The sequence below is a fragment of the Rhincodon typus genome, chromosome 6, assembly GCF_021869965.1.
Source record: "Rhincodon typus isolate 14 chromosome 6, sRhiTyp1.1, whole genome shotgun sequence".
Classification (NCBI taxonomy): domain Eukaryota; kingdom Metazoa; phylum Chordata; class Chondrichthyes; order Orectolobiformes; family Rhincodontidae; genus Rhincodon; species Rhincodon typus.
In genome coordinates, this window is record NC_063337.1 from 21,595,451 (window position 1) to 21,623,364 (window position 27,914).

A 27,914-nucleotide genomic window follows, 5' to 3' on the forward strand; every position below is an offset into this window, starting at 1 on the left:
CCCCCCCCTCCCCACAAGACACACACACATATGTTTTACTTATAAGTTCTGTGTCTTATACTACCTCTCTCACTAACCCTGAAGGACTGAGGCTCCGAAAGTTGGTGCTTTCAAAGAAACCTGTTGGACTATAATATCGTGCCGTGTGATTTCTACCTCAATCTTATACACTTTAATCAGGTCCCCTCTTAGCCATCTCTCTGCTGACACTCTCTGAAAACCGTCCAAGTTTATCCAGTCTCTCCCCATCGGTAAACTACTCCATCCATTGCAACACTCTGGGGAATTTTGTCTGCACCCTATTCAGTGCAATCATTTCATTCCTATTGAGCGATGATCAAAAACTGCAAGCAATACTACAGCTATGGCCTAACCAAAGTCTTGTTTAGCTGCAACATAACCCTCTTATTCTTATCATTAATGCCTTGACTCATAAAGCCAGGTGTCCTATATGCCCTCTTAAACACGCCAAGAACCCCAATTTCTCTGAGCTTCCTAGTGTCTTGCCATTCATTGACTTACTCCCCTGTCTTGTTACTTCTTCCAAAGTGCATCACTTCACACTTATCAGGGTTAAATTTCAACTGCCCTAATCTGTGCTGAATTTGATGTCAACTGCGACAGCAGTAGGATCATTAAAGGCTGGCTGTGTGATCAAATGTTGCTTTTTTTTCTAAGGGGTAGGGGAAGGCTTGGGGGATTGGGTGCTAGAGATAAGAGTAAACTTGATTGATTGATTGCTTGATTGAACTAGTCAGCAAACAAATGTATCACCTGGATTCTTTCACAGCCAGTTATCCAATCATCTCTGCTGGAAAATGTACATTTAGATACCAGGTTAGTACACGTTCACTTCTGTTATATCAGAAGAAATCTGTATTTACCATCTGAGCAACTGCCTGAACTACTTCAGCTGATTTGTTCACAGAATGCATTGTCAAAAAATCTTGTCTTAAAAAAAAAAGGAATGTATGCTGAAAAATATGCTTTTTACACAATTTGCAATACGCTCATTTCTAAAACCCCAAGTTCAGCTCATTATTTGAGGGAAAGGATTGAGAAAGAGGGAGAAGGAGCTTAAAGGAGACCAAGGAATGGCAGGTGGGGAAAACAATGTGGCGTCAAGACTTTTTGATTTTAAACTGAGAACCGTTTCTCAGTGTTCTTGCCAAATGGATGCTGCGGAGTTAAAATGTTCCTCGGTTGTTCTCTTAAAAGTAATGATGTAATGTGAATTGTCAGATCGTTCAGAGTCAACTGAAACTCCCATCCCATCCGTACAGACGCTCCTGGGAGCTCAAGAAAATTTCAGGCTCATCCCTAAACTTTATGGAAAATGAATATTGAAAGCATTATGCAACCCTCATTAGATTATAATCCCGTTACTTTACACTTTGTAATTTAAATTTTGTAACGTTTGTGTTCAAAGTCACATTCTTGAAAATATAAATGGTTAGCTTTTAACATTGTACTTTACTACATCCAAAGAAGGAGATAAAAGGTATCAAAGCCAACAATAAGTTCTTACTTCACTGGATAGGACTTGCTTAGAAAAACGTTTTTCTAAGCAAAAAACAGTGAAGACCTCTACCTTTTGAATTGCTTATATTTAAAATAATGTAAACAGTTGAGGTGCTGCAATTCTGTGCCATGTGCAAATTCTAAATAGTTAAGACACACAATGGAATAGATTGATAAAACGTTAATGAAAAATTGCATGTACACAACTTTCTCCTCAAGACAAAAGGTGAATCAAACACCAATCAGTTTGGCTCAATGCCTGTATTAGAAGACTGCTGGAATTTAAACTAGATTGGCATTCGCTTGCAGTAACGAGGCAATGGTGTGCTGTGAAGAGAGATGCTATTCCCCTGCTACAAGGCGTTAAACAATGATTCTGTTTACCTATTTGAATGTATGTTAAGATTCCAGGGATTTTTTTTGAAGATCAAAGTATCTCAGAATCTGATCTGCAATTCTTCATTGAGAACACTAGCACATTGTTCAATAGAATGGCATTTGTATTCTCTCAATACATTATCCATACTTCAAAAAGTAAGTAGTTGTGAAACATTACGACAGTTTGACATTTTCAACAAGGTGCATTGCAAATACAAATAATCTCAATCTTAATACAGAAATCCACAATTATTCACAGAAATCAGGTCAAGTGCAGTAAACCACATCAGAATGAATCAGGCGACATTCAACAAAATTTCAGGCCCCAATAACCTGTGAAACAAAACAATGCTAAATGGAGCAATGTTAAATGAGGACTTCAGTATATTTTATCCTGGTTGTAATAAATGCTCCTATATATTTCATGTGGACACTAGCCAAGTCATTCAAACAGCTCAGCAGCAAACACCAAGTAAAATAGAATGACCCCTTCAGAATATGAGATTCAATTCTCAAAATTACAAAACTGCTTCACAAGATTGAATAAGTTACCCAGATTCTTCAAAATATGAAACATATTTTACTACTAGTGTCGCATTACAAAAATTAAAATTTCAGCACATTAAAAAAAGCAGTTGACTCAACTGCAGCAGTGAAGCCCAGTGGTGTTAGAATTGCAGTAAATCCTAGCTGTTGTGACCTTTTGTTTCATCAGCTCTGGATCTTTGGCACAGTTTCCACAATCATGAACCAAAATGTAATGAATATCACCACTATATGGAAGACACATCTACAAGCACCAGTGCCTTTTAACAAACAGATTAACCTTTTAGAAGCTCTCTGTTACTTATCTCCCTAGGTATAAAACAATCATTGAAGGCTTTACTAAATCGTGTCTAAGAATCTCCGACGGTTCTGAAGCCTTAAATCCACTCAACCAGAGGCTAATCATACAACAACAAAGCCAACAGTAGCAGATGCCAGGGTCCTTTCAATTCTATTGATACACACATGAATAATGAGGTTAACTTGAGGATATGTGCCTCAAAAGCACTTCTACAATTATGTAGAACTTTCCTATTTGATACTACATCTGTTTTACAGTACTGCTTTCCATGTAGCGCCAAGTTAAAAATCATGAAGCAGGGGAGTGGAACAGAGGCAGAAAATCAGCCATGCTCTGGATGGAGAGCAAGGGAAGTTCTGGAAGTCTTGCGTGAAACTCAACATTCTGGAGAATTATTTTGATGATTTCAAAGTACCATTCAGACTGTCAACTAATGCCTGGAAGTAGCATTAAAGTGTGCCTTACTAATAAATATATCAGAGTTTTAAATGCTTAAAAAAAATTATTTCAGTAAATACATACATGAACTACAATGAGCTTAATGCATGTAGCTAATAAATAATTTGCAAGGGATTACACAATGTTCTACTCCACAAAGAATTATGACCTTTTCTTTAAAAGAAACATTCATGGAATGCAAGTGTCACTGGTTAGGCCAGCATTTATTGCCCATTTCTAATTGCCCAGAAGGCAGTTAAGTGTCAACCACATTGCAATGGAGTTGCATCAGGTAAGGATGGCATATTTTCTTTCCTTTAGGACATTAGTGAACCAGATGAAATTTTACAATACTATTAGGTCAGCTTCTTATTCCAGATTCTATCACAGTGGGATTCAAGCCTATGCCCTCAGAACATGAGCCTGAGGCTTTGGAATACTAGTCCAGTAACAGTACAACTATGTCACCACCTCCTCCAATTCAAAAGAACTCTCCGACAGAGCCTGGACCAAATAATTCCAACTTTTCTGCAAATCAGTCATGAAATTTTCCAATAAGATTAAAATATATGCATAATTTTCGTGAGGTTATTTTGCTACTGTGCTACAGTTTAGATGCTGAGCTGTATTCACTGAATGCAGCAAAATTCTGACCTTCTGAAACTTGAAGCAGGATTTACTTCAGACTAGTGTTTTCCTGGTTAAATCCACAGACGGAAGTTATAAAAACACTGTGTACCAGCACCACAGTCCTTATTTCTCCAAACACTAATGGCATTTTATTATCCATTATGCAAGAATGCTATTCTGGGCCATGTGCCAAGTGACAAAATACACACAGCCTTTCCCTTACCAAAGTGCAACCTAGTTACCACTGTATTGCAGCCATTAAAAATGTATCATCTGACATATGAAACTAGGAACACAAAATTACAACCTGCACATTTTCCAAAAAAAACAGTATTTTTTTTAAAAAAGGAATGAACTAAGATAGGGTACTAAAATAATGAACTTCTTTCCCCAACAATGGCTATCTTACAAGCTGTTATCCCAAGCTTTCTCCCAGGGCCATAGAGTTTGCTGTGGAATGTGGAAGTCAGTCTAATAAAAGATTGTAGATTTAGAAACAACAGATTTAGAATTGCTGCAAAGCGTTTCAGCTTAACACAACAGCAAAAGATGATTTCAATGACTTAGATTCAAGTTCTGTTAATACACAACTACGTATTTGCAAAAGACCAGACTCTCAATTTTCTGAAACTGCAGAGTAAATAAATCTTACCTTCAAAAGCTGTTTTCTACACAAGTCCTTTTAACTGAGTGTACTTACCATCTTCCAAAGCTTTCTTTAGGTTGGGATGGAGGAATAAAATAGATGGAGAACAAGGGAACGATGATGCTCTGAGATGCAGAACTATCACAATTATACAATTGTTCAATCAGCTCTACAATACCGAATATATTTGTTCAGTTTTCTACCAGCATATTTCAAAAACATATTTTTTGAAAGATAAAGTTTATTTTAAAATTATGATTTTACAGTTAGTACATAGGCAGCTCAACAGGAAATTATTTTTTAAAAAAAGGGAGATATATTAGGTAGCTAACAGCAAACAGTTAGTGAGACTTAATTAAGCAGCATCAAACACAAGATGTGAAAATATTTCCTACTATAACCACTGATACTTTCCAAATAAACTCAAATGAGAAGAATGGTCATTTAAGAGATTCCCTGTGTTTGTAAAATTGAAACCCAGCTTGTGGAAAGGGTGAAGTAAAGAAGCAGAGAAAATGGATGCAATTCTTTCCTCGGCATACTAAACACAACATAATCTTCTTTTTTTGACTTTCAGCAATCAAATCAACATGTTTTAAAAATTAAACTGGTGCCTTATGCATGTAAACATGGCTATCTGTACAAATCTGTAAGGACTAGTTTCCACAATGTTAGCAATGCTGCGCAAAGATAAAAAAACTTGAGCGATTAGGTAAAATTCTTACTTGATACCTAGTTGATCATCATCTGTTTGTTGCTTCCGGAAGCAGACATTAAGATAGGTGGGGGAACTTAATCAAGCGAGAGGCCAAAATTCAAAATCATAACAGCAGGATCAACTTTTTGAAATAAGTTTTCCGAACTTTAAAAGCGGATTGAGCTTCCAGATGACAAGAAGTGGGAAGTCTTTCTGCATGTAATAAGCATTCATAAGATGCAAATAAAATGCCAGCTCAGCAAAATTAAAGTCATTTTTTCCATTAAGTTCACAATAATTCATCAAGAGAATGAGGCTAGAACATAATGGGCATAAATGTACAGAAGTTAGTCAAGGCTGACAGTCCATCTGTCTGGAGAAAAGAGATGCCCAATGAGAGAGGGGAGGGAGTGGCCAGAACATTTAGTTGTAGGCATCCAGTTCAAGGACTTGACTAATACTTTGCTCTTCAAGGAATCAAGAACTGTCTATACACTCTTTAAACATGGTGGCAGGATCTTTGATCTGAGAGTCTGCTGGGATAAACAACTTCCTGCCACCCAGCTACAAGATTCGCTATTTTCTCTGCGTGTACATAATTACCAAGCTAATGTGACCTACATTCCAGTGAGAAAAACATTTCCAGGCCTTCTGCTTAAAGTAGACTACAAAGTGGAAGATTCTACCCATGGCGTACGATGTGACATGTGAGGACAAGGGGGATTCTGACTCTGTCTTTGTTGGGGGGGAAAGGATGTGAGGGCAGAGTGCAGGAAACACAAGAGATGCGGTTGAGAGCATTTTTGACCACCCAAGTGGGGGTTGCGATCCTTGAAATAGGACGATGTCTGGGATGTTCGGGAGTGGAACGCCCAATCTTGGGAGTAGATGCGGCGGAGGAATTGGGAGTAGGGGAATCGCATTCTTGCAGGAAGGTGGGAGAGAGGTGTAGTCTAGGTAGCTGTGGGAGTCGATGGGCTTGAAATAGATGTCGGTTTCGAGGCAGTCACCAGAGGTGGAGACAGAGAGGTCCAGGTGAATTTGAGGTTGGGGTGAAAGGTGTTAGTAAATTTGATGAACTCCCCCCGACAAAAACAAAGACAGAATACCGCCTGTCCTCACATATCATCCCACCAACCTCCGTACCCACTGTATCATTCTCTGCCACTTCCTCCACCTACAATCTGACCCCACAACCAAAGATATATTTCCCTCCCCACCCCTATCTACCTTTCATAGGGACTACTCTCTCCCCAACTCCCTCGTCCACTCGACGCTCCCCACTAGCCCCACCATCCCCAGCCCCTTTCCCTGCAACTGCCAGAAGTGCTCCACCTGCCACTACACCTCCCCCTCACCTCCATTCAAGGCACCAAACAAACCTTCCACATCAGACAGAGGTTCACCTGCACATCCATCAATGTGGTCTATTGCATCTGCTGCTCCTGATGTGGCCTCCTCTACAATCGGTGAGACCATGTGGAGGCTTTGCCGAGCACCTGCGCTCTGTTCGTGACAAACACCACCACCTTCAGGTTGCGAACCATTTCCCACTCCCTGGGTGACACATCCATCCTGGGTCTCCTCCAGTGTCACAATGATGCCACCCACAAACTGGAGGAGCAGCACCTCATTCTGCCTCGGGAGCCTACAGCCCAAAGGCCTAAATGTGGATTTTACCAGTTTCAAAACCTCCCCACCCCCTGACCTCATCTCATGACCAACCCTCCCTCTCATCCCCGCCTCCTTGACATGACACAACTTGTCCATCTTCTCTCCCACCTATCTGCTCCTCCCACCTCACTGACCAATCCCCACCACTCCCTACCTGCACTCACCTATCACCATCCCACCTACCTTCCCCAGCCCCAACCCTCATCTCTCTATATTAATTTAAAAGTTATTATGCATCAGGTCTGGGCCATTGTACAGCAGCAATGATGGTTTATAGGAAATATCAAAAGAAAATTTCCTCTATTACAACAGACAATTTAACAGCTGACAACAACTACTCAATTCAATGTTTGAATTAGAACTCGCTGAATAACTCTACTGCCTTGCAATAACTATGTTAACTTTTTATTCATAAATTTTACTCATTCGCTTTTACAGTCTTGCCACTGTTACTCTAACTAGCCAGTGAGATTATTGGCCACTGAGCCTACGACTCTGCCTACTCCTAATCAGAGCTGTGCAGCCATACAGCACTTCTTTGTCTATCTCCTGTTACTACAATGTTCCACACTGTTGCAATGCAGTACAATAACACACAAACTAAAATTACACATTTATCCTGAAACTGCATTTAATGCTCAGGTTAAAAAGTGAATGTTGAGTTATGGTTAAGCTAATTCCTACAACTAAATCCATTCTAACATGTCATTTCAGGGGTTTTGTGATACTCAATGATTATTTCGTATGGAAACATTTGAATTCTGAAGATAAAAAGATACTCGGGAGAATTTATAAGAAACACTTATTTGCAAATGCTATTAGCATTTCTTTATTTACATAGTTTTTTTTCTCAACTGATTGGTTCTATGACTGCCACGTAATCCCCCATAGTATCTCAAATGTCAAAATTGAATGGAAACAAAATATATGACGTATCCTTATGGGTCAAGCTGCCAAGGTAATGTTTTTGAGCTATAATGGGAGTTAGACTGTCAGAAAGGGGTGTACAGGTTTTCAGTATTGATATCTATCAAAATTTAATGTGCCACAAGTCTCAGTTGTAAGATTATGAGGAAAGTTTATACACTGCACTAATAAAGGGTTTAAATAACACTGGAAACACCGATTCACTAATTCTGCATGAAGTTATGTGTCATGAATACACGTAACAATCATTATAAACCACATTAAAAAAGGGAGACAAGTTGGTCTATGATTTGTAGTCTACAGTAACTACCTACAGTTATAAACATATACTCCTGAGCATGCATTTATATTAAAATAGATTATAAATTGCAAAAATAAAGTCTGCAGAAGGCACAAAAAGGTTTCAACACAATATTAAAAATGCCCCTTGTTACAAATGGATATATCTAGAACATTTGTGAAATGAAAACAGTTTGTGTTTCCTTATATAACATTTCCCTCAAGAACTGAAGAATTATATCTAGGCTGGAATTTGCCTAGAACATCATCTTGTCACCTTGACACAAAGGTGTGCCATTTGGCACATAGAGGTGGCTCAGTGGTTAGCACTGTTGCCTCACAGTGACAGGGACCCAGGTTCAACTCCAGCCTTGGGTAACTGTGTACAGAATGGACATAATTCTTCCTGTGTCTGTGTGGATTTCCTCCAGGTGCTCCGGTTTCCTCCCACAGTCCAAAGAGGTGCAAGTTACTTGGATTGGCCATGCTAAACTGCCCAGTTTCCAGGGATTAGGTTCGATTGATCAGCCATGGGAAATGCAGGGTTACAGTGATAGGGTAGGGGGCTGGGTCTTGGTAGGATGCTTGTTGGAGGGTTGGTGTGGACTCGATGGACCCAATGGTCTGCTTCCACACTGGAGGGATTCCATACATTTGAGAAGAAACAGATGCGTAGCCCATTTCAACATGTCTGGCTACTGGCGACATCAAAAGCAGGATGAGCCCAGAGAAAATTGGCCAGCAACCTGAGCGCCATGTTGATAATTTCATGCTCATGCTACCGGTGCCAAAAGGAGGATCGAAGAATCAGAAGGTATGAAAACTCCAAGCTTTAAAAATTCAGAACTCAGCATTTTGGTAAAAATCAGAATATTCAGAAGTTCTCCATCTCTACAACATTTCTTTTTAGAACAAAAATGAACTTTAAAAGAAGCGCTTATAAATAGTGGTAATGCAGGAGGTGGGATTTATTGTGAGGAGATTGTCTGCAGAGTCCAACCCCTCCTGCAGGACTACAGAACTCACAGTAAATAATCTGAAATTTATTTTTATAGCGTACATGAAGTTACATTAACACCTTTTGAAAGGCTTCACATAGATACTCGTTCAAAATTACTGAGGTGTTCTTATTGGAAGCAATTTGTACACTTTCTAATGATATCCACTACTTTTAACTGATTGCTTCAACAGAATCTGACACTGAAGCAGGTCTTGTGTGCTGTAGACACTACAGGATAATTACTACTGTCATTTGCACTTATAATATTGTAACAGCAAAATCTGGGCACAATTTCTAACACTTACGCACTACTTTATAAACAATTACTTTGAATGTTACCATTGCTGATGCTCTACTGGAAGACATCCATTACATCTGCTGTATCTTGCTGATTTAGGTTACTAATCATAATTTATTGCCGAGCAAAGTCAAAGCATGGAGAAACTTCAGGTCCTTGTAAAGTCAATAGGTACTTCAGCAACTATTACTTGGCAGTTACAGCAGTAGTCCATATTCAGCTTTTCTGATAATAGGCAAATGCAACGTGACAACCAAACTGAGCAAGCGGCAGGGCATGAAGTTAGAAATTGCTGGTGAACATTTTGGATTTAGAATCTTCACCCTATTCACCACCTGCTTTGAAGTCCAACACTGATTACTACTGCACAATTGAACAGCCCTGGCTGCAAGTAAACTATAAGCCACAGACATTCCCATAATTGCATCTACTTTTTGATGAGCCATTCAAAAGTTTATTTCTGCTGATCCATCTGAATAAATCCTGACAAACTAAATGAGTTCTCCATACTCCAAGAAAACAGCAGAGCCATAATAAATAAACTTCATGCAATAATGCAAGTGAGTGTAAACATAATGAAGAGTATGTATAGTGCTTATGTTGAATGCCACTAGGGTTGATCTGCAACGAGAACACAAATAATTGGCCAACACAAAATGGCCCAGTTTTCAATTTTCCAGTAATTGTCAATAATTGAAATAAAGCATGTTAAAAATTCTGCTCACAATTGAGCATTTACTTCCAATTCAATGTCATTCAATGGTGTTACTATCACTGAATCCTCAGAAACATCCGGAGGGTTATCATTGACCAGAAGCTGAACTGGACAAGCCAAAATAATACGGTCTACAAGAGCAGGTCAGAGGCTAGGAATACTGCAGTGACTAACTTATCTCCTGACTCCCACAAATCCCATCCATAAGCTACATGGCTTAAATCGGGACTGTGACGGAATACTCTCCGCTTGCTTGGATGACTGTAGCTCCAATAACTCTCAGGAAGCTTGACACCATCTCGGACAAAGCAGACCACTTCATTGGCACCGCATCCAGTCCCTCCACCAACAATGCTCAGCAGTACTAGTGTGTACCATCTACAAGATGCACTGTAGAAATTCACCAAGGCTCCTTCGACAGCACCTACTAAACCTCCAACCACTTCCATCTAGAACGATAAGCAGATACAAAGGAATACCATAACCTGCAATTTCCCCTCCAAGCCACTAACCACCCTCACTTGGAAATATATTGCCATTCCTTCAGTGTTGCTGGATCAAAATCCTGGAATTCTCTCCTTAATAGCATTGACAACATCATTGGCTGCTGTAGTCTTTGCACTATACTGTATTACTGTCGCATAGCACTTCCTGACAACTTCTGTTCAATTCTGGGCACAGCCAATTCATGCTAAATGCTTGGACTGTAAAGTGCCAGTTAGAAGTATAACATTAATTCACTCAGCTAGCATTCCAAGCTGATAAATCTCTCAATAAAACTAGAGGTTTTTGCTGTTAGGATCTAGATAGAATAAAATACAGTGAAAACTTGGTAATAAGATGACTTGGCCATAAACTTCCCCCTTATTATTTTGGGAGATTAAACCTACTTGAAGGTGTACAACTTACATTGGATTTAATGTCTTTACGGTCATATCAATTTAGCAACAGTCGAATTAATCTCCGTTAAATGTTCTTAAAGTAAGCTCAATTTTCCATCATTTCTACCCTATTAAAAAGGCAATCATATCAAGATATATTTACTACATATTTACAGAAAGAGAACAGCTTCACAGGAAGTGCTCATTCAAATCTTTATGTAGCATGCTAGATATGTAAAGTTCGCAAAAATGCAAACACTTGACAGAAACGGTTAGCTTTTAAGCTTTTTTTCTTGGATTGAAGAACAATGCAGTTGCCAACACAGGTTCTGTCTACTGGTCCCTGGGATGACAGAGGGTTGTTCCATGATGAAATGCTGTGTAAATTGGACCCATATTCTCAAGAGTTTAAGAAAATGAGGGGTAATCTCATTAAAGCATCCAATATTCAATGCTTTCCTCTGTTTGAGGAACATAAAACGCAGGGGTACAATCTCAGGATAAGATGCTGATCTATTAGGGCCGAGAGACTGAAATTTCTTTGCTCAAAGGATTGTGAATCTTTGAGATTCTCCACCTCAAAGGGTTGTAGGTTGTCGATGCTTTATTGTTATGTTCACTTTTAATAGTGAAAATAAATTCCTATGATGAATACTTGTACCATTAGGATTGGTTTTATATCAGATATTTGATGTTTGCCAATGAAAATTGAGAAGTTACCCCAAATGGTGGTAAATGAATTTGACATTGATATAGAGAAATTGTTAAAATGACAAGAGGGTATGGCTTTTTTAGCTAGTCCAGTTCTGATGAAGAGTCACTAAACACAAAACATTAACTCTGCTTTGTCCCCAAAGATGCTGTCAGACCTGGTGAGTTGTTTTGCCACTTCTTTGTTATTGTTTTAAAGTAATGAGTTGGATTCATTTCCATTTCCCTCAAGGGCCCCTTACAAAGGGAGTTAGTTTGTGGATTCAGTAATGGATTCTGCTGTTTTACAATAATTGAGCCTTAGAGAGAGGAATTCACTTACACCTTACCTGAGCATAGTCCTTCTCAATCGCAATTCTCTTCTGACTAAAGGTCCTGGAAGACAAGGAACAAAGGTAAGTCAATTGGGAAAAGTATTAATACATAAACAATATATTTATAATGATATACAAATATGTAAAACAAAGTAACTGAGCCATATTGGGCTCAAAGTGTTAACACTGTTTTTCTCCACAGATGCTGTCAGACCTGCCAAGTACCTTCAGCACTGTTTTTATTTTAAGGAAAATAACTTGACTGATCATTAACAATGCTTAATTGAAGGTCCATGTTAAAATGAAATGCACAAAGCTGAGATGATTATAAAAATACTAGAACTTAAAGCATTATTTGAAATGTCAAGACTAATATGGAGTTAGCAGAGTCATACAGCACAGGAACAGATCCTTCGGTCCAACTCATTCATGCTGACCAGACATCCCAACCTGGCCTAGTCCCATTTATTTTGGCCCATAGCCCTCTAAACCCTTCCTATTCATATACCCATCCAAATGCCTTTTAAATGCTGTAATTGTACCCACCTCCACCACTTCCTCTAGCAGCTTGTTCCATACACACACCACCCTCTGCATGAAAAAGTTACCCCTCAAGTTGCTTTTAAATCTTTCCCCTTAAACCTATGCCCTCTGGTTTTCAACTCCCCAACCCTGGAAAAAAAGACCTTGGCCATTCAGCCGGTGTACAGGCAGATACAGCATGCAGAGAGTCTTGAGGAAGGATAGACAGTTGATAGGGCAAAGTTGCAGCCAGTGTGACGGGTTGAAGTGTGTCTATTTTAAAGCAAAAAGTGTCAGGAACAAGGGTGATGACCTTACAGCATGGATCAGTACTTGGCGCTACAGTGTTGTGGCCATTACAGAGACTTGGATAACACAGGGGCAAGAATGGCTGTTGGATGTTCGGGGGTTGAGATGTTTCAAAAGAAACAGGGAGGGGGTAAAAGAGTTGGGGGAGTGGCATAGTTAATCAGGGATGGTATCACAGCTGCAGAAAGGGAGGTCGTCGAGGAGGGTTTGTCTAGAGTCAGTGTGGGTGGAAATCAGAAACAGGAAAGGAGGAGTCACTTTATTGGGAGTTTTCTATAGACCGCCCAATAGCAACAGAGACCCTGAGGAACAGGCTGGGAGGCAGATTTTGGAAAGGTGCAGAAATAATAGGATTGTTGTCCTGGGTGACTTCAACTTCCCTAATATCGACTGGAACCTCCTAAGTGCAAATAGTTTGGCTGCAGCAGATTTTGTCAGGTGAGTCCAGGAAAGATTTCTGACTCAGTATGTAGATAGGCCGACTAGAGGGGAGGCCATATTGGATTTAGTGCTTGGCAACTAACCAGGCCAGGTGTCAGATCTCCCAGTGGGAGAGCATTTCGGTGATAGTGATCATAACTCCCTGTCCTTTACTATAGTCATGGAGAAGGATAGAAGCAGACAGAAAGAATTTAACTGGGGGAGGGGGAATTACAATGCTATTAGGCAAGAACTGCAGAGCATAAGTTGGGAACACATGTTCTCAGGGAAATGCACAACAGAAATGTGGAAGTTATTTAGGGAGCATTTGCTAGGCCTGCTGGATAGGTTTGTCCCACTGAGGCAAGGAAGGGATAGTAAGGTGAAGGAACCGTGGATGACAAGACATGTGAAACATCTAGTCAAGAGGAAGAAGGCAGCTTACTTAAGGTTGAGGAAGCAAGGATCGGACAGGGCTCTAGAGGGCTACAATGTAGCCAGGAAGGAACTGAAGAATGGGCTTAGGAGAGCTAGAAGGGAGTATGAGAACGCCTTGGTGGGCAGGATTAAGGAAAACCCCAAGGCGTTCTATACTTAATGTGATGAACAAGAGGATGGCCGGAGTGAGGGTAGGGCTGATCAGGGATAGTGGAGGGAACTTGTGTGTGGAGTCGGAGGTGGTAGGGGAAGTCCTTAAATGGATACTTTGCTTCAGTATTCAACAGTGAGAGGGACCTTGTAGTTTGCGATGACTGCATGAAACAGGCTGATATGCTCAAACAAGTTGATGTTAGGAAGGAGGATATGCTAGAAATTTTGAAAAACATGAGGACAGATAAGTCCCCTGGGCCAGATGGGATATACCCTAGGTTGATTACAGGAAGCGAGGGAAGAGATTGCTGCGCATTTTGCGGTGTTCTTTGTGTCCTCACTGTCCACTGGAGGGTGGCAAATGTTATTCCCTTGTTCAAGGGAGGGATTAGGGATAATCCTGGGAATTAGACCAGTCAGTCTTACTTCTGTGGTGGACAAATTTTTGGAGAAGATTCTGAGAGATAGTATTTATGATTATTTGGAAAAGCACAATTTGACTAAAAATAGTCAGCATGGCTTTGAGAGGGGCAGGTCATGCCTCACAAGCATTATTGAATTCTTTGAGGATGTGACAAAACATATTGATGAAGGTACAGCAGTGGATGTGGTGGTGTATATGGATTTTAGCAAGGCATTTGATAAGGATCCCCACAGTAAGCTCATTCAGAAAGTAAGGAGGCATGGGATCCAGGGAAATTTGGCTGTCAAGATACAGAATTGGCTGTCCAATAGAAGACAGAGGGTGGTAGTAGATGCAGAGTAGTCAGCCTGGAGCTTGGTGACCAGTGGTGTTCCGCAGGGATCTATTCTGGGACCTCTGGTCTTTGTGATTTTTATAAATGACTCGGATGAGGAAGTGGAAGGGTGGATAAGTTTGCAGATGATACGAAAGTTGGTGGAGTTTTTGATAGTGTGGAGGGCTGTTGTAGGTTGCAACGGGACATTAACAGGATGCAGAGCTGGGCAAAGAAGTGGTAGATGGCATTCAACCCGGAAAAGTGTGAAGTGATTCATTTTGGAAGGCTGAATTTGAATGCAGAATACAGGGTTAATAGCAGGATTCTTGGCATTGTGGAGGTACAGAGGGATCTTGGGGTCCACATCCACAGATCCCTCAAAGTTGCCATCCAAGTTGATAGGGTTGTTAAGAAAGTGTATGGTGTGCAGGCTTTCATTGGCAGGGGAATTGAGTTTAAGAGCCGTGAGGTTACGCTGCAGCTCTATAAAACCCTGGTTAGACCACACTTGGAATATTGTGTTCAGTTCTGGTCGCCTCATTATCGGAAGAATGTGGAAGCTTTTGAGAGGGTGCAGAAAAGATTTACCAGGATGCTGCCTGGGCTGGAGGGCAGGTCTTATGAAGAAAGGTTGAGGGAGCTAGGACTTTTCTCATTGGACTGAAGAAGAATAAGAGGTGACTTGATAGAGGTGTACAAGATGATGAGAGGCATAGATAGAGTGGATAGCCAGAGACTTTTTCCCAGGGCGGAAATGACTATTACAAGGGGGCATAATTTTAAGGGGATTGGAGGAAGGTATAGGGGAGATGTCAGAGGTAGGTTGTTCACACAGAGTGGTGGGCATGTGGAATGCGCTGCCGGCAGTGGTAATGGACTCATACTTTAGAGACTTTTAAACGACTCTTGAATAGGCACATGGATGATAGTAAAATGTAGGGTATGCAGGGTAGTTTGATCTTAGAGTAGGATAATAGGTTGGCACAACGTTGTGGCCAAAGGGCCTGTACTGTGCTGTACTGTTCTATGTTCTGTGTTCAGTGCAGAAAAAGACCTTTGGCACATCGAGTCTGCAGCCACATATTCCCACTGAACGCGCACTGATCCCAATTTCCTGCACCTGTCCCATATCTTCAATGTTATCATATATTTCAGTATTTTTTAAATAGCCAAATTTTTTTTTTTTAGCAAGGTAGTAATGTTTCCAGCCTCAATTACCTTCCCAGGCAGTGCTTTCCGGATTCCCACCACCCTGAGTGAAAACGTTTTCTCTCAAGTACCCTCTACCCTAAAACTATGCCCTCTCATGATCGATCCCTCAACCAAGGGGAACAGCTGCTCCCTATTCATCCTGTCCATTCCCCTCAAATCTGATACACCTCAACTGTTCCCCCATGCCCCTCAGTCTATGCTGCTCTAAAGAAAGCAATTCATGCCTATCTAACCTCTCCTTATAGCTCAATTTCTCCATTCCTTTGCAACATCCCCTTGAGTGTCCTCTGTATCTCTTTTACATCCCTATAGTGAGGTGACCAGAACTGCACACAGTACTCCAGCTGTGGCCTAACCAACGCTCTGTACAACTCCAATATTACCTCCTTGCTCTTATACTCTATGGCACGACTGATGAAAGCAAGTGTCCCATGTGCTTTCTTAACTATCCTAGTCACATACTTTGCCAACTTCAGGGATTGCTGAATAATTACAAGATCCCTCTGCTCCTCTGAGCTACACAGTGTCCTGCCATTCATTAAATACTCCCTCAGCTTGCTGTTTCTTCCTAAGTGTATCACCTCACAGTTATAGAGGTTAACTGCCATCTGCCACTGCTCTGCCCATCGAACCAACCCATCTGTATCTTCCTGCAACCTACAACTGTCTTTGTCGCTATTAACCAGCCTACCAATCTTGGTGTCTCCTGCAAACCTGCATAACATTTCCCCCACATTTTCATCATCTATGTCATTTATGTATATAGCAAACAATAAGGGTCCCACATACTGATCCTTGTGGTACACCACTGGAAACCAGCCTCCAGTCACTCCAGTCAGACTTCTATCACTAGCCTGTGTGTTCCATTACTAAGCCAGTTTCTGATCCATCTCGTCAAGTTTCTCTGAATTCAATGTGGTTTAACCTTCTGAAATCAGTCTTATGTGTGGTGGAGGGAAAGGAAACATTAGAAAATAATGTACGTACATCAGGTACAATGAACTAATCAACTCATATATAACAAGCAATTTTGAACTGGTCATTTCCATAAGATGAGAGATATGTGAGAGAAAGTTATGTTCATCACTGTGTAATTCAATTTGGTTTTTCTCACTGAAGAAACAATTGTACTACTGCACTAAAAAAAAGGCAATATTGCCCATGCTTGGCATACATTTATTTGAAACATGTAGTTAATTCATTTTGGAGTAGATAGTCTGACAAGTTTTGTTTTCTCTGTATGTAATAACTTTATTTCATTTTTGTAGAATAAACTCTATCCTTTAACTGGATCCGTTAAAGGCTCACACCACAAATAAAACTGTCAAAACGTGCTGCAGTATTAAACAACCTTGGCTTTTCAATGATATGAGTAAATCTGTTTGATTTGTAACAGTCTGAGTTTCTACTTTGCAGTCTTGCAAGCCAAATAATCATTTGTTCTTTATATTAAAAAGTCCTTAAAAAAGTCTTGTATAAAGTTACACTCTTGGCCAGCTTTGAATAACGGAAAAGACCTAGTCATGTCATTGAGGTTGAAGTTTTGGATTCAAATGCAAAGCTTTTTTGATGATGCTCCATGAAGAGGTTTAACCAGATTGCTACAAGCATGCCCACACAAAAAATGTCACAGGCTCACAGGAGATCAGTTCATAGAAAAAACAGGAATTGCTGGAAAGGCTCAGCAGATCTGGTAGTATCTGTGAAGAGACATCGGAGGTGATATTCCGGGTCTAGTCACCCTTCTTTGGAGATGGGAGGGGTCGCTGGAAGTGGGGTGTTGGCTCCCGTTGCTCTCCAATGACGCTGCTAGGCCTGCTAAGTTTTTCAAGTAATTTCTGGTTTTGTTTCTGATTTCCAGCATCCGCATTTCTTTCAGTTTTCATTCTAGTTTGCATTATGTTTTTTATTGCATTGGCACTGAAATGGATATTTGCAGTCAAAGGTCACGTGATTATGGCAAGCAAGGAGTACCTTAGTATCCTTGTGTATATTTAGTATTGTATTTCTATGCCAAACAACATTTTTCTTTTCCAAAAATAACCAAGTTGTGTGCAAACGTTATCATTTACACTGTGAGATACTGAAGTTACCTACTGTGCAAACAACTGTTCCAACGTCTCAGCAAAAACCAAAAGAACTACGGAAGTTGGAGGCCAGAAACAAAAACAGAGATTGCTGGAGGGTTTGGCAGGTCTGGCAGCATCTGTAAAGAAAAAAAGTGAGGAACATTTCGAGTCTAGTGACCCTTTATCAGACTGATTCTGGTGGGAGGTCAGTGGACTCAAAATATTAAATCCTCGAGTGGCCACTGCAGCGAAGGAACAGCTCCACTGTATGTATTTGTGTTTCTGCAGTTGCAACCACATATTCAAGTGCTCACTTCTAATGTAAACAAGTGAAACGATAACTGGTTTACACAAGTCCAGTTGCCACTTGGGCTGACTTTTTTTTAAGGCACTGAAAGTACCCTGACTGATGCCCCAACACTGGCAATGGCTTGGTAATTTTATCAAAATTAAATTTGGCTTTCTTCTATTTCATCTTAATTTCATTACACACAATTGTCACTAATTCTGGCTCATAGTCTTTTTTTGCTGGTCAAAGAGTAATTTGGATGCAATGTGACATTTATATGTGTACTCAACTACTTTCCAGGCTTTCAGTACTTGTGTTTCTATGTTTGAGGACTGCCTTATGTGCGAGTGCTTAATTTGCGTGGAAACAGTAGAAAATAGGAGCAGGAGTATTGGGCAGCATGGTGGCTCAGTGGTTAGCATTGCTGCCTCACAGCGCTAGGGACCTAGATGCAATTCAGGCCTTGGGCAACTGTATGTGTGGAGTTTGCATGTTCTTCCCTTTTCTGTGCAGTTTCCTCCCACAGTCCAAAAATGTGCAGGTTAGGTGGATTGGTCATGCTAAATTGCCCCATAGCGTCCAGGGATATGCAAGCTAATTGGATTAGCTAAGATAAATGTGGGCTTATGGGGACAGGGTCAGAGGCTAGCTCTGTGTTGGTTGCTTTTCAGACGATTGGTGCAGACTTGATGGGCTGAATGGCCTCTTTCCACAATGCAGGGATTCTGTGATTGTAGGAGATGGCCATTTTGTCCTTCGAGCCTGCACTACCATTCGTTATGATCTGGCTGGTCATCCAAGTCAATAGTCTGTTCCTGTTTTTCCCCATATCCTTTAATCCCTTTAGCTCCAAGTGCTATATCCAGTACATCTGTATCTATTTGTTTCATGTCCATGAGATACAGGCGTTGCCAGCAACCTTAGTTGTTCTTCCAGAGGTTAGCTAAGGAGTGAACAATGTTGCTTTTTATGATAATCACTCAGTTTCATAGTCACTACTGAGCCAAAATTTTAATTCCAGATTTTACTGTTAGCCCTTGGCAGGAGATAGGTACAGTATAGAGATAGAGTAAATGTGAATTATTCGAGAGAACACTTATCCCGCTGGAGTAGAGAAATATTAATCTTCTTCCTACGTCGTTTTGCATTCTTCCAAGATGGCTGAGACTGCACTGAGGTGGTAGCCACCCCAGACCAAGATGACATGGTCTGGTGTCACAACTTCCACATCCTGTCCTGCGGGAACGAGGACATCTTGCCTCTGTACCACCCCATCTAGGACCTCCAGGTTGCTCCCTACAAAGTGGGACATAAAATTCCCCTTGTTTGCTAAGTATCGGGCAAATACCAGAAATGTGCAGGGCAGCTTTGGACTGACAGCACTTTATGGACCCACAACAGCCTTTTAAAGATGGCAGTGGCACTGGGGATGCCGGGCAATTCCAAATTTGCATCCTATCCTTTTTCTGTGATCTTACTGCCCTTAGGTCAGTCAGCATAATGCAAGAATGGTCTGTTCTGCCATGAATATAGTCCAGTTGCTGATTTACAACAATATGTCATTCGCTGCTCACTGTGAGATTTGTTATTCCTAATACAATTCTGCCTTTAGTTAGGTCATTTGTAGTTGCACAAATATACAAAATTCTCAAAGCTCTGCTAATGCCGACATCTACTGATGACTGGGCTCTTATTAAATCTTGAGCCCTAATATTGAATACATATTGTTCATAACTTATCTTCATTTGAGGTTCAAAGCGTGCATTGCTCTCCATACACTGGATCAAATGACCCTTTATAACCTTCTATTCCTCCATGACAACACACGAGAATGATTACACTTTACCATATGACTGTGGTATCGTTTACATTTCAATTAAATGCATGTTTAAAAACGAGGAATGGTTAAGAGCTGTGAGAATGGGCACGGAAATGAGGTTGTGTAGCTCCAGTTGAGCAAGCATCAACACTAAGGCAGAGTTGGTTAAGTTGACTAATCCTGTGATCCAAGTCTCACAGTTCTTTCACTAAATTATGCAGCATTACAAGAAACCAGGATGTTGCCGGGACTGGAGGGTTTGCGTGAAAAGGAGAGGCTGGGACTTCTTTCATTTAAGCGTTAGAAGTTCTGGAGTGACCTTATAGAGATTCATAAAGTCATAAGGCGCACGGATAAGGTGAATAGCAAAAGGTCTCTTCCCTAGGATGGGGGGAGTTCAAAACTAGGGGGCACTTTTTAAGGGGAGAGTAGAAAGATTTAAAAGAAAGCTGAGGGACAACTTTGTCCACACAGAGGGTGGTTCATATGTGGAATGAACTGACAGAGGAAGTGGTATATGCAGGTACCGTTAGAACATTTAAAATATATTTGGACAGGTACATCGATAGGGAAGGTTTAGCGGGGTATAGACCAAATGCAGGCATGTGAAAATAGTTTAGTTTGGGAAACTTGGTCAGCATAGACTAGTTGGACTGAAGGCTCTGTTTCCGTGCTACATGACTCTATGACTTTGAGTATTGGTGCCACGGCAATTTAAACTTTCAAAACTGTAATTATTTCAATTACTAAGAAAAGAAAACAAAAACAAAAATCCAGGCCACAGTCACCGGCTGCATTCATTAGAAGGCTGTCTTTTTTTTAAGGATTCATTCATGGGCTGCAGATATTGCTGTCAGACAGCACTTATCTTCCACCATTGCCCAGAGTGTAACTAAGAGTCAACCCCATTGCTATGAGTCATATATGGGCCAGACCAGGTAATGATAACAGTTTCCTTCCCTAAAGAATACTAACGAACGAGATGAGTTTTCCAACATTCGGCAATGGTTTCATGGTCATCATTACACTCTTAATTCTAGATTTTGATTGAATTTGAATTTGAATTGGATGGCCATTCTGTATATAGAGCATGACAAGAGAAAATGTCAACCAGCACAATCCTGCCTAGTTCAAAGTACAAAGCTACCAGAGTGACCCCAAGAGCCAAGTTGCATTCTGCTGATAGATTTTTTTGTCATTGCGATGATGACGAACCAAATGGTCTCCTTCCTGTAAATTTTGTTAATTCTCTGCAATATGTGGTAATCATATCAGACTGCAGCATTCTCTTTTGCAGAATCTCAAAGTATATTTTATCCTTCAATACATTTATTCTCTATGAATACTTCTCTTTCATTAGATTACAGTTCCATGATGTCAGCCACCTTTAATGTATCTTTCAGGTCATTATACAATTCATACACTGGGAACATCGATGCCCGAATGTTGTCGCCCAACATTCAAATGCATATACGTGGGGTTGGAAACACTAAGCAACTCAGGTTTGGAAACCTTCAATTGTTTTTGCCCTCCTTTATCAAAGACCGCTTAGCTGAAAGCTGGTGCATCACTGCTGAGCCTACAGACCATAATTTGAACCAAAAAAAAACTTACAGAATTAATACACTGAGCCAAGGGATGGCATGTAGATAAAATTTTATTGTCCAAAATTTGAGCTCAGTGCTTTAACTAGTGTGATGTATTTAGGGCTGTCAGTCTCCAACAGCCCAGCAATATTGTGAAATTGCAACCCAACTTCATTAAAAGATGTACAGAGAAAATTAATGACAGAAGAAACTTGATAAATGAACTACATTGTATAATCACATTATACAAAATACTTTTTGTCGTTTGCACAATATTACACAGTGATGTCACTACAGATGAGTATAAAAAAAGAATTTATGAAAGACAAGACACAACTTCTTCACAGTAGGTACTTGAAGGAGCTCCCACAATACTATTTGGTACAAAGTTCCAGGATGTTGATGATAAAGAAGAAAGACATCGCAAGACTGGTGAAAGAACTGGATGACAAAGAAAAATGTGCAGCATTTAAAACAGGAAAGGTACAAGAAGTCAGAATGAATGGAGACCAGAAATCTGAGGGTGATGGTGTTGGAAGGAGCAAAATCATGGAGAAATTTGAAAACAAGGACAACAATTTTAAAATCAAGTTGTTGCTTAAACATGTGCCAATGCAAGTCAAACTAAGGCTGGAATACTGTGAACACTTTCTGGCCCCTTATCGAAGGAAACGTATACTGGCATTGGGGACAGTCCAACAAATGTTCACTAGGGTAACATCAGCTACAGGGGGACTGGCTTATGAGGACTGGCTGAGTAGGTTAGGCCTAATACACAAGATTGAGAAGGCAACCTAATTGAAACATTCAGGATTCAATAAAAAGATTGTTTGCCCTTGTGGGAGAGTCTAGAACCAGAGGGCATAATCTTAGAATAAGGGACCACACGTTCAAGATACAGCTCAGGAGGAATTTCTTCTCTCTGAAGGTAGTGAATCTGTGGCATTCTTTACCACAGGGTGTTATTGACACTGGGTCATTAAGTATATACAAGGCTGAGGTAGACAGATTTTTAATCAGTTAAGGGAATCAACAGTTATGTGGAATAAGTCAGGAGAGGGGAATTGAAGAATATCAGATCAGCCAGGACTGATCCAGCTCTGTAAATGATGAGATAGGGTTAGGAGATGACTAGGTGAGCTGAATGGCCTACCTCTGCTCCAACATCTTACAGTTTTATGGTCAGTAAGCAGAGGTCGATAGGGCAATGTAAATTAAAATATGGGCAGGGAATTTTCATTCACGATTACAGAAGGTAGATTGGATAGGGGAAGGAGGGGTAACAAACAGGAGTGCATTGACATTGTCAAATTAAGAAGTAGTAAAGGCATGGATGAAGGTTTCAGCAACAAATAAACCACGGTGAGGCAAAGTCGGCGAATGCTGGGGAGATGGAAATGGGAGGTCACAATGAAGGCACGAGTATGAGGACATCCCAGGATCAAACACAACATGCATTAGTTATGAATAACCTGGCTTAATCTCAGAATGCTGACAGGATGAAAATAGTAATTAGGGAACAAGGACCAAAAACAATGGTTTCACTCTTTTCATCTAGAATTCGATGTCAGTTAAACATTCTGATAATTTTACAATATTGGAAGAGGAGAGGTTGTAGTTTGATAGTGCTGGGTGTCATCATGTACATGTGCATGCACATGTGAACAGACAAGTTAAAAGGAAATGATGACCGATAAAAAGTATTTGAAATACAGGATATGCGCATAGCAGAGAGGGTTAAGAGATTCCAAAATGTTCTGCTGCTAAGATTACTGCATGGGGAAAATGTACACATTAAAGGATTCTGCAGCATTGTGAATCATCCCAAGGGCAAAGAGACCAGAGGTTGAAGACTGAAGGTTACCTCAGGGTACAATGGGATCTTGATTAGATGGGTCAATGGGCCGAGGAATGGCAAATGGAGTTTAATTTAGATAAACGGGAGGTGCTACATTTGGAAAAGCAAATCAGGGCAGGACTTACACACTTATTGGTAAGGTTCTGGGGAGTGTTGCTGAACAAAGAGACCCTGGAGTGCAAGCTCATAATTCCTTGAAAGTGGAGTCACAAGCAAACAGGACAGTGAACAAGGTATTTAGTATGCTTGCCTTTATTGGTCAGTGCATTGAATATAGGAGTTGGGAGGTCACGTATTGGCTGTACAAGATACTGGGTTAGGCCACTTTTGGAATACTGTGTTCAATTCTGAAGAGCTAAGGTTTTTTCCCTGGAGTGGGGGAGTCCACAACTAGATGGCATAGGTTTAAGGTAAGAGGTGAAAGAATTAAGAGGGACCTAAGGGGCAAATTTTTCACACAGAGGGTGGAGCATATATGAAATGAGCTGCCAGAAACAGTGGAGGAGGCTGGTACAATTATAACATTTAAAAAGCAATAGGATAGATATATGAATAGGAAGGGTTCACAGGGATATAGGGCAAATGAGACTAAATTTAATTTAGGATATCTGGTTAGCATGGACGAAGGGTCCGTTTCCATGCTGTACAGCTCTATGACCAAGGACCACAAAAGGTTGGAGAAGTGCAGCCAGAAAAAGTGAGGGAACTTGGAAATTAATGCAATGTGGGCTATAGATGAACCTAGCAAATAATTGGATAGTGCAGCAGAACTGAGAATGGAAACATTTTATTTTGTGAAACACAAGTGACCAATGAGAAAAAGCCAGCCGTGGAAACGTGACAAAAAGCACAAGATAAAGGTGGTTATAAAGTTGGGGTGGAAAATTGGTAAAATTAGTTCAGGGTTTGAGTGAAGATCTGTAGCTAGGGTGCTGGTTGTAGATGTTGGTGTGTTCACTGAGCTGGGATGTTTGATAGCAAACATTTTGTCTCCTTACTAGGTGACATCCTCAGTGCTGTGGAGCCTCCTGTGAAGCACTGTTGTCTTATGCCAGTTCAAATTTATATGGTCTGGTTTTTGCTGCTTCCAGTAAGTGCTGGTCATGAGTAAAGGGACGAAAGGTCTGCTATCAAACCTCCCAGTTCGGGAACACACCAACATCTAAAATTAGTTCAATTTGGACCTCATAAGCAAGATGTTGAGCAGTGATGGGAGTTGACAAATGAAGGTAATGATGTAGAGAAGCATTTTTGCTGATGGTAGTCTTTAGTTGCTGTTATTACTAAAGCATAATATCAAAAGAACTCGTGGCTGCATAGTTAGGAACTTTATTAGGGAATTAGGAATAACATTGTGGTTAAAGTAAGCTCATCTGATTGCAGCAATGTAAACAGTGCCCTTCAGGACCACTGTTGATATATATGATTGCATGTATATACTGTAGTTTATTTATACATATCTTGTAAAAATTTTGATTTTTTAATATGATAGGCAACAGGGAAGATGATTAACTTTGAAATAGACGTAAACATCATCAGGTTAACACATAGGTTGTGCACATCAACACAAAATACATAGGGATGAGAATGGTGGCAAGCAGATAAAATCACCCAATGAGTAGAAAGAACCATGGAGGAGCTGCTCCTCCAATTACAGACCAGTTCTTTCTTGCATATGCTACAAATGAAATTAGCACAGCAGGGAAGGAGAACAGCAGTTGTGGGCAGCAAGGCTGCAAAAGGCAGAGAGAAGTTGCAGGAGGTGCTCAAAGGGGGCTGCTAATGAATACAGGAACATGATTTGGTCATTCAGTCCTGCGAGCCTGTTCCACCACTCAATTAGATCGATGCTGATCATTTACCTCAATGCCATATGCCTCCACTATCTTCATATCACTTGTTGTTCATGGCTAGTAACATGTTCAATAACTGAGCTGCCACAGTACTCAGTGGAAAGCATCCTTTCTGTAATATATCCAGTCATGCCCTGTAAGAATTTTGTAAGTTTCAATGAGATCACCATCGAAACTCTAGAGAATTCGTTTTTAATTCACTCATGGGATGTGGTATCACTGGCTGGACTAGGATTTAGAGCCTATCCTTACCTACCTTGATAATATGGTGATGAGCTGTAGCTGCAATCCTTTTGGTGTGGGTCCACCCATAATGTCACTAGGGAAGGGGTTTCAGGATTTTGACTGAATAACACTGAAGGAATAGTGATATATTCCCAACTCATGATGGTGAATGGCTTGGAGGGGATCGTGCATGTGGTCTATCTGTTGTTGTCTTGGTTTACGAAGGTGCTGTCTAAGGAGCCTTGGTGAATTTCTGCAGTGCATCTTGTAGATTGTACACACTGGTACTACTGAGCATTGCTGCTGGAAGGACTGGATGTTTGTGGATGTGGTACCAATGAAGCTGATTGCTTTGTCCTAGATGGTGTCAAGCTTCTTCAGAGTTATTGGAGTTACAGTCATCCAGGCAAGTGGGCAGTATTCCATCATGCTACTGACTTGTGCCTTGTAGCTTGTGATCAGGCTTTGGAAAGTCAGGAAGTGACAGTTATTCACCACAGGATTCCTAGCTTCTGGTTACTCTAGTAGCCACAGTATTTATATGATTAGTCTAGTCAAGTTTCTGGTCAATGGTAATCCCCAGGATGTTAATAGTGGGGGATTCAGAGATCAAAATGCCATTGAATGTCAAAGGGCAATGGTTAGATTATCTCTTATACAGGCTCAGTTTCCTCAAATATTATGATGAGCCTTTTTCACATTTCGTCCCTGCCAAATAAGTCTCTCCTTACACGAGGAGACCAAAACTGTATTGAACACTTCTTAGAAAAGGGGCAGAGATAGTGGTGGTGGGGTGCTACAGAAAGGGTCTATGAAGAGGCAATGTGTCACAAGGGGGAAGACAACAATCTTAAACTTGTCAATAAAAGAATGCTTAGCTAGCTGGGAGTAAGGAACATTTTACAATTCACTAAGATAATGAATTCATTGCTAATCAAGGTAGAGTCTCCAGCTCAAGGCTGCAAAAGTTCAGCAGTTAGTATATGGAAGACAATGTAATGGATGTTACTGTATAACTCTGAAACTTTCTTGCCCTTGTTAATCAAGAGTCTCTTTCCTCTCCCTTAAAAATATTCAAAGTCTCTACTTTAACCATCTTTTGAAGAACCAAGCTCCAAAGACTCACGATCCTCCGAGGAAGAAATTTTCATCCTTGTTTTAAATGGGTGACCTCTTCTTTCTGATACGTGATACTAAGTTCAGATTCAAGAGAAAATATCCTTTCCACATGAAAATAAAGCTTTGCATTTATGTGTTATCACATCTCAAAGGATTTCACGTACCATGAATTACATTAGTCGCAGCGACGGTGTTAGAGGCAAACATGAAATCATTCAGCTGTGACCTTACCAGTCTGCAAAAACATGCTTCGGTTTTTTTTAAAAATAGAAGCAACTGTCAGGTTTTATAAAAATAAACTATTTGTGGTTAACGTATGCTCATTGTTTTGTGTTAACTTAAATGCTGTGGTATGCAAGAAATTAAGCCTGTGTACATTGTGGCTTCAAGTTTATTGGAATGCTGATAATTATTGAAGATATTAATGAATTCTTTTAATTCTGCTTCTATACATGTGCAAATATCCTTATATCAACAAAACAGCAGGTAAAGTAGTGAGTGTGTCAACTAATAAAGTAGTTAGTGAGAATGAAAAAAAGAGCCCCTGGAAACCAAAAGGTACACCCCCCAATCAAGAAGCAGTCTTTAAGAGGCGTTCTTGGGGCTAACAAATATTTTGACCTTGGCACATTTAGAAAATAGATTAAATTTAGAGCACAGAAACATAACCTTATACATCTCACAAAGAAGACTAAAGACAGCATATACAGAGTAAATCAAGAGCTGTTAAAAGGCATAGAAGTGCAGAGATGTTTCTATGTGCAATAACTCACATCTCAAAAGGGTAGTGATTACAATTGAAGGTTTCTTTTTTAAACAGAAACTAAAAAAGCATATCGGATCTAAATATAGTGCAATTCATTTCTGAATGCCTTACAATGATAAGTAGATATTTGAATAGGGACTTGAAAAATTGGGGCATTTTCATTACAGCAGAAAAGATTAAGAGGAGAGAAACAGATACTGATGTAAATACCCATATCTTGTAGCACCTGCAGTTCTTAAGTTGTCTTAGACTCAAAGTTAATTGCTTTTTTCTCCACAAATACTGTCAAACCTGATGACTATTTCTAGCATTTCCTGGTTTTAATTTCAGATTCCAGCATTCACAGTACTTTGCTTTTAGTTGGAGAAGAAATTTCATAGACATGCTCAAAATTATAAGGTGCCATGATCAAATAAATAAGGAAAAGTGTATGGAATGACCTAACAGAAATTATGTGGTAGTAGTGTCCGCAATCATTTTTAAAAGTGGAGTGGATAAGTTTTGAGAAGTATGAATGCAATGACAAAATTGCCAACCCAAAACCTTTTGCAAAGGAGCCTCAAAGGAATAGTAATGAATT

General features: G+C 40.2%; 1 protein-coding gene across 7 annotated transcripts in view; it reads right to left on the reverse strand.

The window, feature by feature from the left end:
• LOC109913291 (F-BAR and double SH3 domains protein 2) overlaps positions 1 to 27,914 on the reverse strand; it is a 249,340-nt gene that overhangs the window by 201,289 nt on the left and 20,137 nt on the right. For all 7 annotated transcript variants that reach the window (XM_048597836.1, XM_048597835.1, XM_048597834.1 and 4 more), the window contains one exon: positions 11,972 to 12,017. In XM_048597836.1, coding sequence (XP_048453793.1) covers positions 11,972 to 12,017 — 46 coding nt within the window. The remainder of the gene's footprint in view (positions 1 to 11,971; positions 12,018 to 27,914) is intronic.